Genomic DNA, 15117 nt, shown 5'->3' on the forward strand with positions numbered 1-15117 from the left:
TCCAACAGGACAACGACCCTAAGCACACAGCCAACACAACGCATGAGTGGCTTCTCTAAATGTCCTTGAGTGGCCCAGTCAGAATCCGGACTTGAACCCGATTGAACATCTCTTGAGGGCCATGAAAATCGCTGTGCAGCGACGCTCCCCATCCAACCTGACAGAGCTTGAGAGGATCTGCAGAGAAGAATGGGAGAAACTCCCAAAATACAGGTGTGCCAAGCTTGTAGCATCATACCTAAGACAAATCGAGGCTGTAATTACTTCCAAAGGTGCTTCTACAAAGTACTGTGTAAAGGGTCTGAATACTCATGTAAAAGTGATATTTCTGGGGGTTTAAAAAAAATGTTCTGAAAACATTTTGTAACGTAACAAAATGTGGAAAAAGTAAAGGGGTCTGAATACTTTCCGAATGCACTATAGATATAGAATTTCTATAGAGTCCCTCAAAGGAGGTGTCATAATACCCATAAAACCTAGTGGTCAAAGAAGGAAATGGTTCCAATTGTTTTTCCACCATAGATTTTTCCCATAGAAACACTTAAAATAAGGTCTGTGTTTCATGTAGGCTTACCCTGGCGTTATGTTTTGATAACCATGTATATCTCTCTTGGACAAGGTGATTTTAATCAATATATTCGGCTCTATTTACTTTCAGATTTGAAGTAGACATCATGCAAAACTACATATCCCTGCAAGCTCCTGCATGTCTTCTCTAGCTGACACCTTTCCTAACAGTTCACAGAATTGTCCATTTATAGAAATGTAGCAAATGTATGAATTACTTAATTTAGCTGACATTGGGTAGTTAATTCAGAGATTCTTACCTTTGCCTCGAGTCGACAGTCTTGCCCAGATCATCATGACATTTGTAGTTCTTTATGATATCCACATTAGCAGCTAATTAACATTTCATTTTTGGGGGGTAAATACAGGCAAATTATTGATAAAAGTCACCTTGTCCTAGGGCCTCCCAGAGTGGCGCAGCGGTCTAAGGCACTGCATCGCAGTGCTAGAGGCGTCACTACAGACCCGGGTTCGATGAGTCCCATAGGGTGGCGCACAATTGGCCCAAAATCGTCAGGGTTAGGGGAGGGTTTGGCTGGGGGTGGCTTTACTTGGCTCTAGCGACTCCTTGTGGCGGGCTGGGTGCCTGCAGGCTGAAATCAGTTGTCAGTTGAACAGTGTTTTCTCTGACACATTGGTGAGGCTGGCTTCCGGGTTAAGCGGCGGGTGTTAAGAAGTGAGGTTTGGTGGGTCATGTTTCGAAGGATGCATGATTCGACCTTCGCCTCCCGAGCCCATTGGGCAGTTGCAGCGTTGAGATGAGAAAAGGGGGTAAAATACAAAAAAAGTAACTTTGCCCTAGAAAGATTTACAGGTTATCCAAATGTCAGGCCAGAGTAAGCCTACACAAAACACAGCCCTTATTTTAAGTGTTTCTAAAATCCCCTATGGAAAAAATGTATGGTGGAAAAACGATTGGAAGCATTTCCCTCTTTGACCCTTAGGTTTTATGGGTATTATGATTCATACTGTGGTACTCTATTGATGACTCTATTAATGTACTCTATGATTTAGTAATACCACAATGCTGTGGCGGGTTTTCGCCACTTATTTGAAGAAAGCGCACGTGACTGTGCCTGTGTAATGATGTAATCCTGAAGCAACAAGGTTGGTGATGACAACCTATAGCTATTGAATAATTGTAAATGGACACAATTGTAAAGATTTTTAAGACAAGATATTGTCCAGCCATTTGAAACCACTCCCGATAATTATCGAAGTCAATGTTTAATATCGATTATCAAATGTATCTGCAACACCATGAATATCAGGCTCTTCTTTTTCAGTTTCACCACCAGAGGGCAGCTCTTCCTAATTAGTAATTCATGTGTCTACTTAGGGTCAATTCATCAATACATCTTGTTTTCTGAGCAGGGTTTAGGATATGCAAAACAAATATTTCACTTTTTTATTGAACATTAAACATCTGTACTTTTTCAAAAATGAACATACTCCTTTCAAACTACTTAATACAAGCCAATTAATTTGCAGGTGAAACCCTACCTTATTTCCATTCATTTTAGATTGATATCATTCAACTCATAAAAAAGAGACTTGACTTACATAGCTGACAAATAAAACAAATCAGAGGAGATACCATTGACCCAGACCAGAGAAAAGCAAATAGGCTATGTTGATTTCACGTTCGACTCCTCCCGCAAGAAAAATAGTAGGCGGGGCTTTGTACCTAAGCAGATGGGCTGAGAGCATTGTCTTCAATCTGTCAGTGTTACACCTCTGCTGAGAGACATATGCCGAAGATTTTCCTGCTTTTCTAGACGCAGAGGAAGATTGTCAGAAGAAGACATCGTCAGGTTTTTATGCAAAAACGTTTGTACTGTCGAGGATTCCCTTTGTTTCAATGCACTCGGTCACCCTGTTGCTGGAGAGACGGCGGAACTGAATCGGTCTATACTCTCGTCTCGTAAACCGATTTGTCACTGGCTGGCGAAGGGGACATGAATATCGGAGAATTTCTCTGTTGACGGCCATCAAAAGAGAGACACTGGTGACATCATACCGCAAATCACGCAGTAGGACAGGACACAGGCGAAGGGAGTGACATTATTCTGTAGTGTATTTCGACGAATCCTGCAGCAATGCCGGGGTTTGATTACAAGTTTCTGGAGAAACCGAAGAGACGTTTTCAATGTCCATTATGCAGTAAAGCCATGCGCGAGCCTGTTCAAGTTTCTACGTGTGGCCACCGATTTTGTGACACCTGTCTACAAGAATTCTTAAGGTAAGCTGCGCGTGCGTGTGTGTGTTCCAGATCAAACGCTATTAGCCTATTGGATTGCAATAATGATTTAGAATTTTGATGTGTTCTGTATACACAGCCTTAAAGAACACTGAAAAAACTTGTTTTCAAACTTCTCCCTGTATCTCTGTGTGTGTGTGTGTGTGTGCGTGCGTGCGTGCGTGCTACATGTGTCTTGTCTATGGTTCACACTAGGAACTAACCATAAATATCAAGTTTCAGTTGGAAAGTATATATGTAAACAAACCCTGTAGGCGTGTCCTTCCTTTGTAAGGCCTTTGCACTCACAGGTGAAGCAAAATTATAGGTAAAGGAAGTGGTGGTGACTTAAATCCTTAACAATAAATTAGGACATATATGGGACAATATACAAACGTTTTTGAGAATGATCATTTAAATATTTTTTGAATTGTATTTATTGGTTCCTTTTCATTTTGATAAGAGATTAAAAACATGAATTGAAGGTTATTTGTTGATGTAAAAATCGAAATGTAACGATTTTAAGGTTGTCATATTTGGGGTAGGGTAGGGTCACAAATTATTTCCCCCCAAAATTAGAGTAGAAATTTGGTCCCCTGCTGAAGAAGTTTGAATACCACTGCCTCACCTACCCAGTCTATGGTATTGAAAATGTTTATAACATATTTCACTCATGTCAACTTTATTCAGTCAGTCAGGAAAGCTAAGGCCAGCTACTTCAGGCAGAAGTTTGCATCCTGTAGCTCCAACTCCAAAAAGTTCTGGGATACTGTGAAGTCCATGGAGAACAAGAGCACCTCCTCCCAGCTGCCCACTGCACTGAGGCTAGGTAACACGGTCACCACCGATAAATCCATGATTATCGAAAACTTCAATAAGCATTTCTCAACAGCTCCGCCCCCCCCCGCAGCTCCTCGCCCAAGCCTCTCCAGGTTCTCCTTTACCCAAATCCAGATAGCAGATGTTCTGAAAGAGCTGCAAAACCTGGACCCGTACAAATCAGCTGGGCTTGACAATCTGGACCCTCTATTTCTGAAACTATCCGCCGCCATTGTCGCAACCCCTATTACCAGCCTGTTCAACCTCTCTTTCATATCGTCTGAGATCCCCAAGGATTGGAAAGCTGCCGCAGTCATCCCCCTCTTCAAAGGGGGAGACACCCTGGACCCAAACTGCTACAGACCTATATCCATCCTGCCCTGCCTATCTAAGGTTTTCGAAAGCCAAGTCAACAAACAGGTCACTGACCATCTCGAATCCCACCGTACTTTCTCCGCTGTGCAATCTGGTTTCTGAGCCGGTCACGGGTGCACCTCAGCCACACTCAAGGTACTAAACGATATCATAACCCCCATCGATAAAACACAGTACTGTGCAGCCGTCTTCATCGACCTTGCCAAGGCCTTCGACTCTGTCAATCACCATATTCTTATCGGCAGACTCAGTAGCCTCGGTTTTTCGGATGACTGCCTTGCCTGGTTCACCAATTACTTTGCAGACAGAGTTCAGTGTGTCAAATCGGAGGGCATGCTGTCCGGTCCTCTGGCAGTCTCTATGGGGGTGCCACAGGGATCAATTCTCGGGCCGACTCTTTTCTCTGTATATATCAATGATGTTGCTCTTGCTGCTGGCGATTGATTCCCTGATCCACCTCTACGCAGACGACACCATTCTATATACTTTCGGCCCGTCATTGGACACTGTGCTATCTAACCTCCAAATGAGCTTCAATGCCATACAACACTCCTTCCGTGGCCTCCAACTGCTCTTAAACGCTAGTAAAACCAAATGCATGCTTTTCAACCGATCGCTGCCTGCACCTGCATGCCCGACTAGCATCACCACCCTGGATGGTTCCGACCTTGAATATGTGGACATCTATAAGTACCTAGGTGTCTGGCTCGACTGCAAACTCTCCTTCCAGACTCATATCAAACATCTCCAATCGAAAATCGAATCAAGAGTCGGCTTTCTATTCCGCAACAAAGCCTCCTTCACTCACGCCGCCAAGCTTACCCTAGTAAAACTGACTATCCTACCGATCCTCGACTTCGGCGATGTCATCTACAAAATGGCTTCCAACACTCTACTCAGCAAACTGGATGCAGTCTATCACAGTGCCATCCGTTTTGTCACTAAAGCACCTTATACCACCCACCACTGCGACTTGTATGCTCTAGTCGGCTGGCCCTCGCTACATATTCGTCGCCAGACCCACTGGCTCCAGGTCATCTACAAGTCCATGCTAGGTAAAGCTCCGCCTTATCTCAGTTCACTGGTCACGATGGCAACACCCATCCGTAGCACGCGTTCCAGCAGATGTATCTCAGTGATCATCCCTAAAGCCAACACCTCATTTGGCCGCCTTTCGTTCCAGTACTCTGCTGCCTGTGACTGGAATGAATTGCAAAAATGGCTAAAGTTGGAGACTTTTATCTCCCTCACCAACTTCAGACATCAGCTATCTGAGCAGCTAAACGATCGCTGCTGCTGTACATAGTCTATTGGTAAATAGCCCACCCATTTTCACCTACCTCATTCCCATACTGTTTTTATACTGTTTTTATTTATTTACTTTTCTGCTCTTTTGCACACCAATATCTCTACCTATACATGACCATCTGATCATTTATCACTCCAGTGCTAATCTGCAAAATTGTAATTATTTGCCTACCTCATGCCTTTTGCACACATTGTATATAGACTCCCCCTTTTTTCTACTGTGTTATTGACTTGTTAATTGTTTACTCCATGTGTAACTCTGTGTTGTCTGTTCACACTGCTATGCTTTATCTTGGCCAGGTCGCAGTTGCAAATGAGAACTTGTTCTCAACTAGCCTACCTGGTTAAATAAAGGTGAAATAAAAAAATTAAAATAAAATAAAAATTCCTCTAGATTAGCCAAATTGATTTATTTTGGTCCAAATATGATTCTATATTTCTGAATGTGATATCCTCCGGGTAGATATGTGTGGTATATTATGATACAGTATGTTGATACAACAGCCATTGGGGGTGTTGTTTATACATGCAAATCTTTCATGAAGTCAGTTTCTTTATTTTCCATAACTGAATTCAAATTTGCCCAACTGGCAGAAGTCTGGGAGCCACCAATTAGAGAACTCAAGCTCTAAAAGGCCATAAAACAGAAGAGAAAACAATGTCTTGTTTGCATCATCATTTGGCACACTGCAATTGTAATATTGTGCATATAGGTTTCAGATAATAATAAACAGTCAGATTCAATTCTGTGATGAGGAAGTAATGTTTCAGTAGTTGTTGGTTTAGCAGACTTTGCTGCCATTTTAGCTGTAGTCACCTACCATGACACATGTAAACAATCATCTAATGTTAAGACCTCAGGACCAGGGACAGACAGAGAGAGGGGAGAGGCACGTTTGAGGTTGTCTGTTTGTGTGTGTGAGCCTGCATGGAAATATATCTGTGTGTGTGCATGTTTGTTAATGTTTGTGTGTTTTCATCCGGGCAGGCAATGGGGACCCTGGCCTATCCTCCCATCCTGTCTGTCTGTCTTTTTGCCCTGAGGCTATGTGCCTGCCTGGCTGGGTTTTGGGTCAGGGGGAGGGGGCAGGGTGGTAGGGGTGCTGGGGTAGTCAGCAGTGGCACTGCCTTGGATGAGGGGGGATTAGACCGATTCCTTTATTGGATTAAGGGCACAAGTGTGCTGAGAGACTGGCGCCCATTCACTCAGAGGTCATCAAATTCAAATCACTTTAGAATCATTTTATTTGTCACATGGTTCGTAAACAGCCGGTGTAGACTGACAGTGACATGCTTACAGGCCCTTCTCAACAATGCAGAGAGAAAAATAGCGAAATAATTACACAATGTATATTTATTCCATGAGCCATGTCTGAGCCCGAGAGAGGTTATTTCCCAAATGGAACTCTATCCCCTATATAGTGTACTACTTTTGACAAGGGCCGATATGGCTCTGGTCAGTAGTAGTGCACTTCAGTATATAGGGGATAGGGTGCCATTTGGGACAGAGCCTCTGTCATGGTCATGTACAGTGTAAAATTGCTGCCAAAATTAAGATTTAGTTTTGAGCCACTTGAGTTCCTCATACCCCTTCACCACTACCACATCCCCCCATTGAAAGATGACTGAAATACTTGGGGGTCTTACTTTATGTACAGTACCAGTCAACATTTTGGACACCTACTCATTCAAGGATTTTTATTTATTTTTTTACAATTTTCTACTTTGTAGAATAATATGGAGGACATCAAAACTATGCAATTACACATATGGAATCATGTAGTAAACCAAAAAAAGTGTTAAACAAATCAAAATGTATTTGATTTCTTCAGTGTCCACCCTTTGCCTCGATGACAGCTTTGCACACTCTTGGCATTCTCTCAACCAGCTTCACCTGGAATGCAAGCTGCTAGCTTGTCTAGCTCCGGTCCGCTAACTGCTACCTTGTCTAGCCCGGGCCTACGAACTGTTAGCTTGTTAGCACAGGCCTGCTAACCGTCTGAATCGCCGCGTCCCAAACACTCACTAGACCCATATTTACTCTCTATCTCTTTTTGATTTTTAATTTGTTTATACCTTCCGGAAACCTGCCTCACCCAATGTGATACGGAATCGCTATTATTTTTAATTTTTTAGAACACACTCAAGAACCTCCAGATGCTAACCAGCTAACTAGTTACAAGCTATTTAGTCATTAGTTTTTTTTTTTTTAAACCTGGATAACACTCGCCAGTCCAGCTTCCCTGCCCATCCACCGCTGCCCCCTGGACACTGATCTCTTGGCTACATAGCTGATGCACGCTGGACTGTCCATTAATCACGGTACTCCATTCTGCTTGTTTGTTTTATCTGTCGGCCCCGTTGCCTAGTCAACGCCATTTTACCTGCTGTTTGTTGTGCTAGCTGATTAGCTGTTGTCTCACCTACTGTTTTAGCTAGCTTTCCCAATTCAACACCTGTGATTACTGTATGCCTCGCTGTATGTCTCTCTCAAATGTCAATATGCCTTGTATACTGTTGTTCAGGTTAGTTATCATTGTTTTAGTTCACAATGGAGCCCCTAGTTCCACTCTTCATACCCCTGTTACCTCCTTTGTCCCACCTCCCACACATGCGGTGACCTCACCCATTACAACCAGCATGTCCAGAGATACAACCTCTCTCATCATCACCCAGTGCCTGGGCTTACCTCCGCTGTACCCGCACCCCACCATACCCCTGTCTGCACATTATGCCCTGAATATATTCTACCATGCCCAGAAACCTGCTCCTCTTATTCTCTGTCCCCAACGCTTTTGGCGACCAGTTTTGATAGCCTTTAGCCGCACCCTCATACTACTCCTTCTCTGTTCCCCGGGTGATGTGGAGGTAAACCCAGGCCCTGCATGTCCCCAGGCACCCTCATTTGTTGACTTCTGTGATCGAAAAAGCCTTGGTTTCATGCATGTCAACATCAGAAGCCTCCTCCCTAAGTTTGTTTTACTCACTGCTTTAGCACACTCTGCTAACCCTGATGTCCTTGCCGTGTCTGAATCCTGGCTCAGGAAGGCCACCAAAAATTCAGAGATTTCCATACCCAACTATAACATCTTCCGTCAAGATAGAACTGCCAAAGGGGGGAGGAGTTGCAGTCTACTGCAAAGTAATGTCATACTTTCTGGGTCCATACCCAAACAGTTCGAACTACTAATTTTGAAAATGACTCTCTCCAGAAATAAGTCTCTCACTGTTGCCGCCTGCTACCGACCCCCCTCAGCTCCCAGCTGTGCCCTGGACACCATTTGTGAATTGATAGCCCCCCATCTAGCTTCAGAGTTTGTTCTGTTAGGTGACCTGAACTGGGATATGCTTAACACCCCGGCAGTCCTACAATCTAAGCTAGATGCCCTCAATCTCACACAAATCATCAAGGAACCCACCAGGTACAACCCTAACTCTGTAAACAAGGGCACCCTCATAGACGTCATCCTGACCAACTGGCCCTCCAAATACACCTCCGCTGTCTTCAACCAGGATCTCAGTGATCACTGCCTGTATCCGCCACGGAGCCGCAGTCAAACGACCACCCCTCATCACTGTCAAACACTCCCTAAAACACTTCTGTGAGCAGGCCTTTCTAATTGACCTGGCCCGGGTATCCTGGAAGGACATTGACCTCATCCCGTCAGTTGAGGATGCCTGGTCATTCTTTAAAAGTAACTTCCTCACCATTTTAGATAAGCATGCTCCGTTCAAAAAATGCAGAACTAAGAACAGATACAGCCCTTGGTTCACTCCAGACCTGACTGCCCTCGACCAGCACAAAAACATCCTGTGGCGGACTGCAATAGCATCGAACAGTCCCCGCGATATGCAACTGTTCAGGGAAGTCAGGAACCAATACACGCAGTCAGTCAGGAAAGCTAAGGCCAGCTTCTTCAGGCAGAAGTTTCCATCCTGTAGCTCCAACTCCAAAAGTTCTGGGACACTGTGAAGTCCATGGATAACAAGAGCACCTCCTCCCAGCTGCCCACTGCACTGAGGCTAGGGAACACGGTCACCACCGACAAATCCATGATTATCGAAAACTTCAACAAGCATTTCTCAACGGCTGGCCATGCCTTCCGCCTGGCCACTCCTACCTCGGCCAACAGCTCCGCCCCCCGCAGCTCCTCGCCCAAGCCTCTCAGGTTCTCCTTTACCCAAATCCAGATAACAGATGTTCTGAAAGAGCTGCAAAACCTGGACCCGTATAAATCAGCTGGGCTTGACAATCTGGACCCTCTATTTCTGAAACTATCTGCCGCCATTGTCGCAACCCCTATTACCAGCCTGTTCAACCTCTCTTTCATATCGTCTGAGATCCCCAAGGATTGGAAAGCTGCTGCAGTCATCCCCCTCTTCAAATGGGGAGACACCCTGGACCCAAACTGTTACAGACCTATATCCATTCTGCCCTGCCTATCTAAGGTATTCGAAAGCCAAGTCAACAAACAGGTCACTGACCATCTCGAATCCCACCGTACCTTCTCCGCTATGCAATCTGGTTTCCGAGCCGGTCACGGGTGCACCTCAGCCACACTCAAGGTACTAAACGACATCATAACCGCCATCGATAAAAGACAGTACTGTGCAGCCGTCATTCATCGACTGTCAATCACCAGATTCTTAAATAATAATATAATATTTGCCATTTAGCAGACTTTCCAAAGTGACTTCTGTCAATCACCAGATTCTTATCGGCAGACTCAGTAGCCTCGGTTTTTCGGATGACTGCCTTGCCTGGTTCACCAATTACTTTGCAGACAGAGTTCATTCAGTGTGTCAAATCGGAGGGCATGCTGTCCGGTCCTCTGGCAGTCTCTATGGGGTTGCCACAGGGTTCAATTCTCGGGCCGACTCTTTTCTCTGTATATATCAATGATGTTGGTCTTGCTGCGGGCGATTCCCTGATCCACCTCTACGCAGACGACACCATTCTATATACTTTTGGCCCGTCATTGGACACTGTGCTATCTAACCTCCAAACGAGCTTCAATGCCATACAACACTCCTTCCGTGGCCTCCAACTGCTCTTAAACGCTAGTAAAACCAAATGCATGCTTTTCAACCGATCGCTGCCTGCACCCGCATGCCCGACTAGCATCACCACACTGGATGGTTCCGACCTTGAATATGTGGACACCTTATAAGTACCTAGGTGTCTGGCTAGACTGCAAACTCTCCTTCCAGACCCATATCAAACATCTCCAATCGAAAATCGAATCAAGAGTCTGCTTTCTATTCCGCAACAAAGCCTCCTTCACTCACACTGCCAAGCTTACCCTAGCAAAACTGACTATCCTACCGATCCTCGACTTCGGCGATGTCATCTACAAAATCGCTTCCAACACTCTACTCAGCAAACTGGATGCAGTCTATCACAGTGCCATCCGTTTTGTCACTAAAGCACCTTATACTACCCACCACTGCGACTTGTATGCTCTAGTCGGCTGGCCCTCGCTACATATTCGTCGCCAGACCCACTGGCTCCAGGTCATCTACAAGGCCATGCTAGGTAAAGCTCCGCCTTATCTCAGTTCACTGGTCACGATGGCAACACCCATCCGTAGCACGCGCTCCAGCAGGTGTATCTCACTGATCATCCCTAAAGCCAACACCTCATTCGGCCGCCTTTCGTTCCAGTACTCTGCTGCCTGTGACTGGAACGAATTGCAAAAATCTCTGAAGTTGGAGACTTATCTCCTTCACCAACTTCAAACATCAGCTATCTGAGCAGCTAAACGATCGCTGCAGCTGTACATAGTCTATTGGTAAATAGCCCACCCATTTTCACCTACCTCATCCCCATACTGTTTTTATTTATTTACTTTTCTGCTCTTTTGCACACCAATATCTCTACCTGTACATGACCATCTGATCATTTATCACTCCAGTGTTAATCTGCAATATTGTAATTATTCGCCTACCTCCTCATGCCTTTTGCACACATTGTATATAGACTCCCCCTTTTTTTCTACTGTGTTATTGACTTGTTAATTGTTTACTCCATGTGTAACTCCCTCACGACGCCAGGACAGCGGAGTCAATCACCACCTTCCGGAGACACCTGAAACCCCACCTCTTTAAGGAATACCTAGGATAGGATAAGTAATCCTTCTCACCCCCCCCCCCCCTTTAAGATTTAGATGCACTATTGTAAAGTGACTATTCTACTGGATGTCATAAGGTGAATGCACCAATTTGTAAGTCGCTCTGGATAAGAGCGTCTGCTAAATGACTTAAATGTAAATGTAATGTAAATGTAACTCTGTGTTGTCTGCTCACACTGCTATGCTTTATCTTGGCCAGGTCGCAGTTGCAAATGAGAACTTGTTCTCAACTAGCCTACCTGGTTAAATAAAGGTGAAATAAAAATAAAAAATGCTTTTCAACAGTCATGAAGGAGTCAACTGTTGGACCAAATAAATCATCCTCTCACTGTCAACAAACTTTAACATGTGTAAATAGTTTTATGAACATAACAAGATTCAACAACTTAGACAAACTGAACAAGTTCCACATTCATGTGACTTAACAGAAATTGAATAATGTGTCCCTGAACAAGGGGGGTCAAAATCAAAAGTAACAGTCAGTATCTGGTGTTGCCGCCAATTGCATTGAGTACTTCAGTGCATCTCCTCCTCATGGACGGCACCAGATTTGCCAGTTCTTGCTGTGAGATGTTACCTCACTCTTCCACCAAGGCACCTGCAAGTTCCCAGACATTTCTGGGGGAATGACCCTAGCCCTCACCCTGTTGGATCAGGTCCAACAGGTCCCAGACATGCTCAATGGGAAGAGATCCAGGCTCTTTGCTGGCCATGGCAGAACACTGACATTCCTGTCTTGCAGGAAATCACGCACAGAATGAGCAGTATGGCTGGTGTCATTGTCATGCTGGAGGGTCATGTCAGGATGAGCCTGCAGGAGCGGTACCACTTGAGTGAGAAGGATGTCTTGCTTGTAACACACAGCGTTGAGATTGTCTTAATGAAAACAAGCTAAATCCGATAATTCTGTGACACACCTCCCCAGACCATGACGGACCCTCCACTCCAAATCGATCCAGCTCCAGAATACAGGCCTTGATGTAACGCTCATTCCTTCAACGATAATCGTGAATCCGGCCATCACCCCTGGTGAGAGACAACCATGACTCGTCAGTGGAGAACACTTTGCCAGTCCTGTCTGGTCCAGCGACGGCGGGTTTGTGCCCATAGGCGATGTTGTTGCCGGTGATGTCTGAGGACCTGCCTTACAACAGGCCTACAAGCCTTCAGTCCAGCTTTTCTCAGCCTATTGCGGACAGTCTGAGCACTGATGGAGGGACTGTGCGTTCCTGGTGTAACTCGGGTAGTAGTTGTTGCCATCCTGTACCTGTACCGCAGGTGTGATGTTCAGATGTACTGATCCTGTGCAGGTGTTGTTACACATGGTCTGCCACTGCGAGGACGATCAGCTGCCTGTCCTGTCTCCCTGTAGTGCTGTCTTAGGTGTCTCACAGTACGGACATTGCGATATATTGCCCTGGCCACATCTGTAGTCCTCATGCCTCCTTGCAGCATGCCTAAGGCACGTTCACACAGCAGAGCAGGGACCCTGGGCATCTTTCTTTTGGTGTTTTTCAGAGTCAGTAGAAAGGCCTCTTTTTAGTGTCTAATTTTTCATAACTGTAATTGCTTACTGTCTGTAAGCTGTTAGTGTCTTAACGACTGTTCCACAGGTGCATGTTCATTAATTGTTTATGGTTCATTGAACAAGTATGAAAACAGTGTTTAAACCCTTTACAATGAAGATTTTGAAAGTCTTTGAAAGACATGGTCCTGAAAAAGGGACGTTTCTTATTTTGCTGAGTTTAGATAGGTGTGTGCCTTTCCAAATCATGTTCAATCAGTTGCATTTACTACAGGTGGACTCCAATAAAGTTGTAGAAACATGTCAAGGATGATTAATGGGACCAGGATGCACCTGAACTCAATTTTGAGTTTCCTAGCCAGGAGTCTGAACACTTACAGTTGAAGTCGGAAGTTTACATTCACCTGAGCCAAATACATTTAAACTCAGTTTTTCACAATTCCTGACATTTGATCCCTGTAAAAAGCCCTGTTTTATGTCAATTAGGATCAGCACTTTATTTTAAGGATGTGAAATGTCAGAATAATTGTAGAGATTTATTTCAGTTGTATTTCTTTCATCACATTCCCAGTGGGTCAGACGTTTTAAATTCACTCAATTATTATTTGGTAGCATTGCCTTTAAATTGTTTAACTTGGGTCAAATGTTTTGAGTAACCTTCCCACAATAAGTTGGGTGAATTTTGGCCCATTCCTACTGACAGAGCTGGTGTAACTGAGTCAGGTTTGTAGGCCTCCTTGCTCACACACACATTTTCAGTTCTGCCCACACATTTTCTATAGGATTGAGGTCAGGGCTTTGTGATGACCACTCCAATACCCTGACTTTGTTGTCCTTAAGCCATTTTGCCAGAACTTTGGAAGTTTGCTTGGGGTCATTGTCCATTTGGAAGACCCATTAGCAACCAAGCTTTAACTTCCTGACTGATGTCTTGATGTTGCTTCAATATATCCACATAATTGTTCTTCCTCATGATTTCATCTATTTTGTGAAGTGCACCACTCCCTCCTGCAGCAAAGCACCCCCACAACATGATGCTGCCACCCCTGTGCTTCACGGTTGGGAGGGTGTTCTTCGGCTTGCATTATGGCCAAACAGTTCTATTTTTGTTTCATCAGACTAGAGGACGTTTCTACAAAAAGTACGATCTTTGTCCCCATGTGAAGTTTCAAACCATAGCCTGTCTTTTTTATGGCGGTTTTGGAGCAGTGGCTTCTTCCTTGCTGAGCGGCCTTTCAGGTTATGTCGATATAGGACTTGTTTTACTGTGGATATAGATACTTTTGTACCGGTTTCCTCCAGCATCTTCACAAGGTCCTCTGCTGTTGTTCTGGGATTTGCACTTTTCGCACCAAAGCATGTTCATATCTAGGAGACAGAACGTGTCTCCTTCCTCAGCGCTATGATGGCTGTGTGGTCCCATGGTGTTTATACTTGCGTACTATTGTTTGTACAGATGAACATGGTACCTTCAGGCATTTGGGAATTGCTCCCAAAGATGAACCAGACTTGTGGAGGTCTACAATTTCTTTTCTGAGGTCTTGGCTAATTTCTTTTGATTTTCCCATGATTTCTAGCAAAGAGGCACTGAGTTTACATTTACATTTAAGTCATTTAGCAGACGCTCTTATCCAGAGCGACTTACAAATTGGTGCATTCAACTTATGACATCCGATTGAACAGTCAGTTTACAATAGTGCATCTAAATCTTAAAGGGGGGTGAGAAGGATTACTTATCCTATCCTAGGTATTCCTTAGAGAGGTTTGAAGGTAGGCCTTGAAATACATCCACAGGTACACCTCCAATTGACTCAAATGATGTAAATGATGTCAATTAGCCTATCGAAAGCTTCTAAAGCCATGACATCATTTTCTGGAATTGTCCAAGCTGTTTAAAGGCACAGTCAACTTGGTGTATGTTAACTTCTGACCCACTGGAATTGTGATACAGTGAACTATAAGTGAAATAATCTGTCTGTAAACAATTGTTGGAGAAATTACTTGTCATGCACAAAGTAGATGTCCTAACTGACTTGCCAAAACTATAGTTTGTTAACAATAAATTTGTGGAGTGGTTGGAAAACGAGTTTTAATGACTCCAACCTAAGTGTATGTAAACTTCTGACTTCAACTGTATGTATATAAGGTTTTTC

At 44.3% G+C, this 15117-nt stretch overlaps 1 protein-coding gene across 1 annotated transcript in view; it reads left to right on the forward strand.

Annotated features, from left to right (window-relative positions):
- The first annotated feature begins 1951 nt into the window (after positions 1-1951).
- LOC118397446 (TNF receptor-associated factor 4-like) overlaps positions 1952-15117 on the forward strand; it is a 51999-nt gene continuing 38833 nt past the window's right edge. The window contains exon 1 of the mRNA XM_035792184.2: positions 1952-2809. Coding sequence (XP_035648077.1) covers positions 2667-2809 — 143 coding nt within the window. The 5' untranslated portion in view covers positions 1952-2666. The remainder of the gene's footprint in view (positions 2810-15117) is intronic.

Source organism: Oncorhynchus keta, chromosome 18 (genome assembly GCF_023373465.1).
Source record: "Oncorhynchus keta strain PuntledgeMale-10-30-2019 chromosome 18, Oket_V2, whole genome shotgun sequence".
Classification (NCBI taxonomy): domain Eukaryota; kingdom Metazoa; phylum Chordata; class Actinopteri; order Salmoniformes; family Salmonidae; genus Oncorhynchus; species Oncorhynchus keta.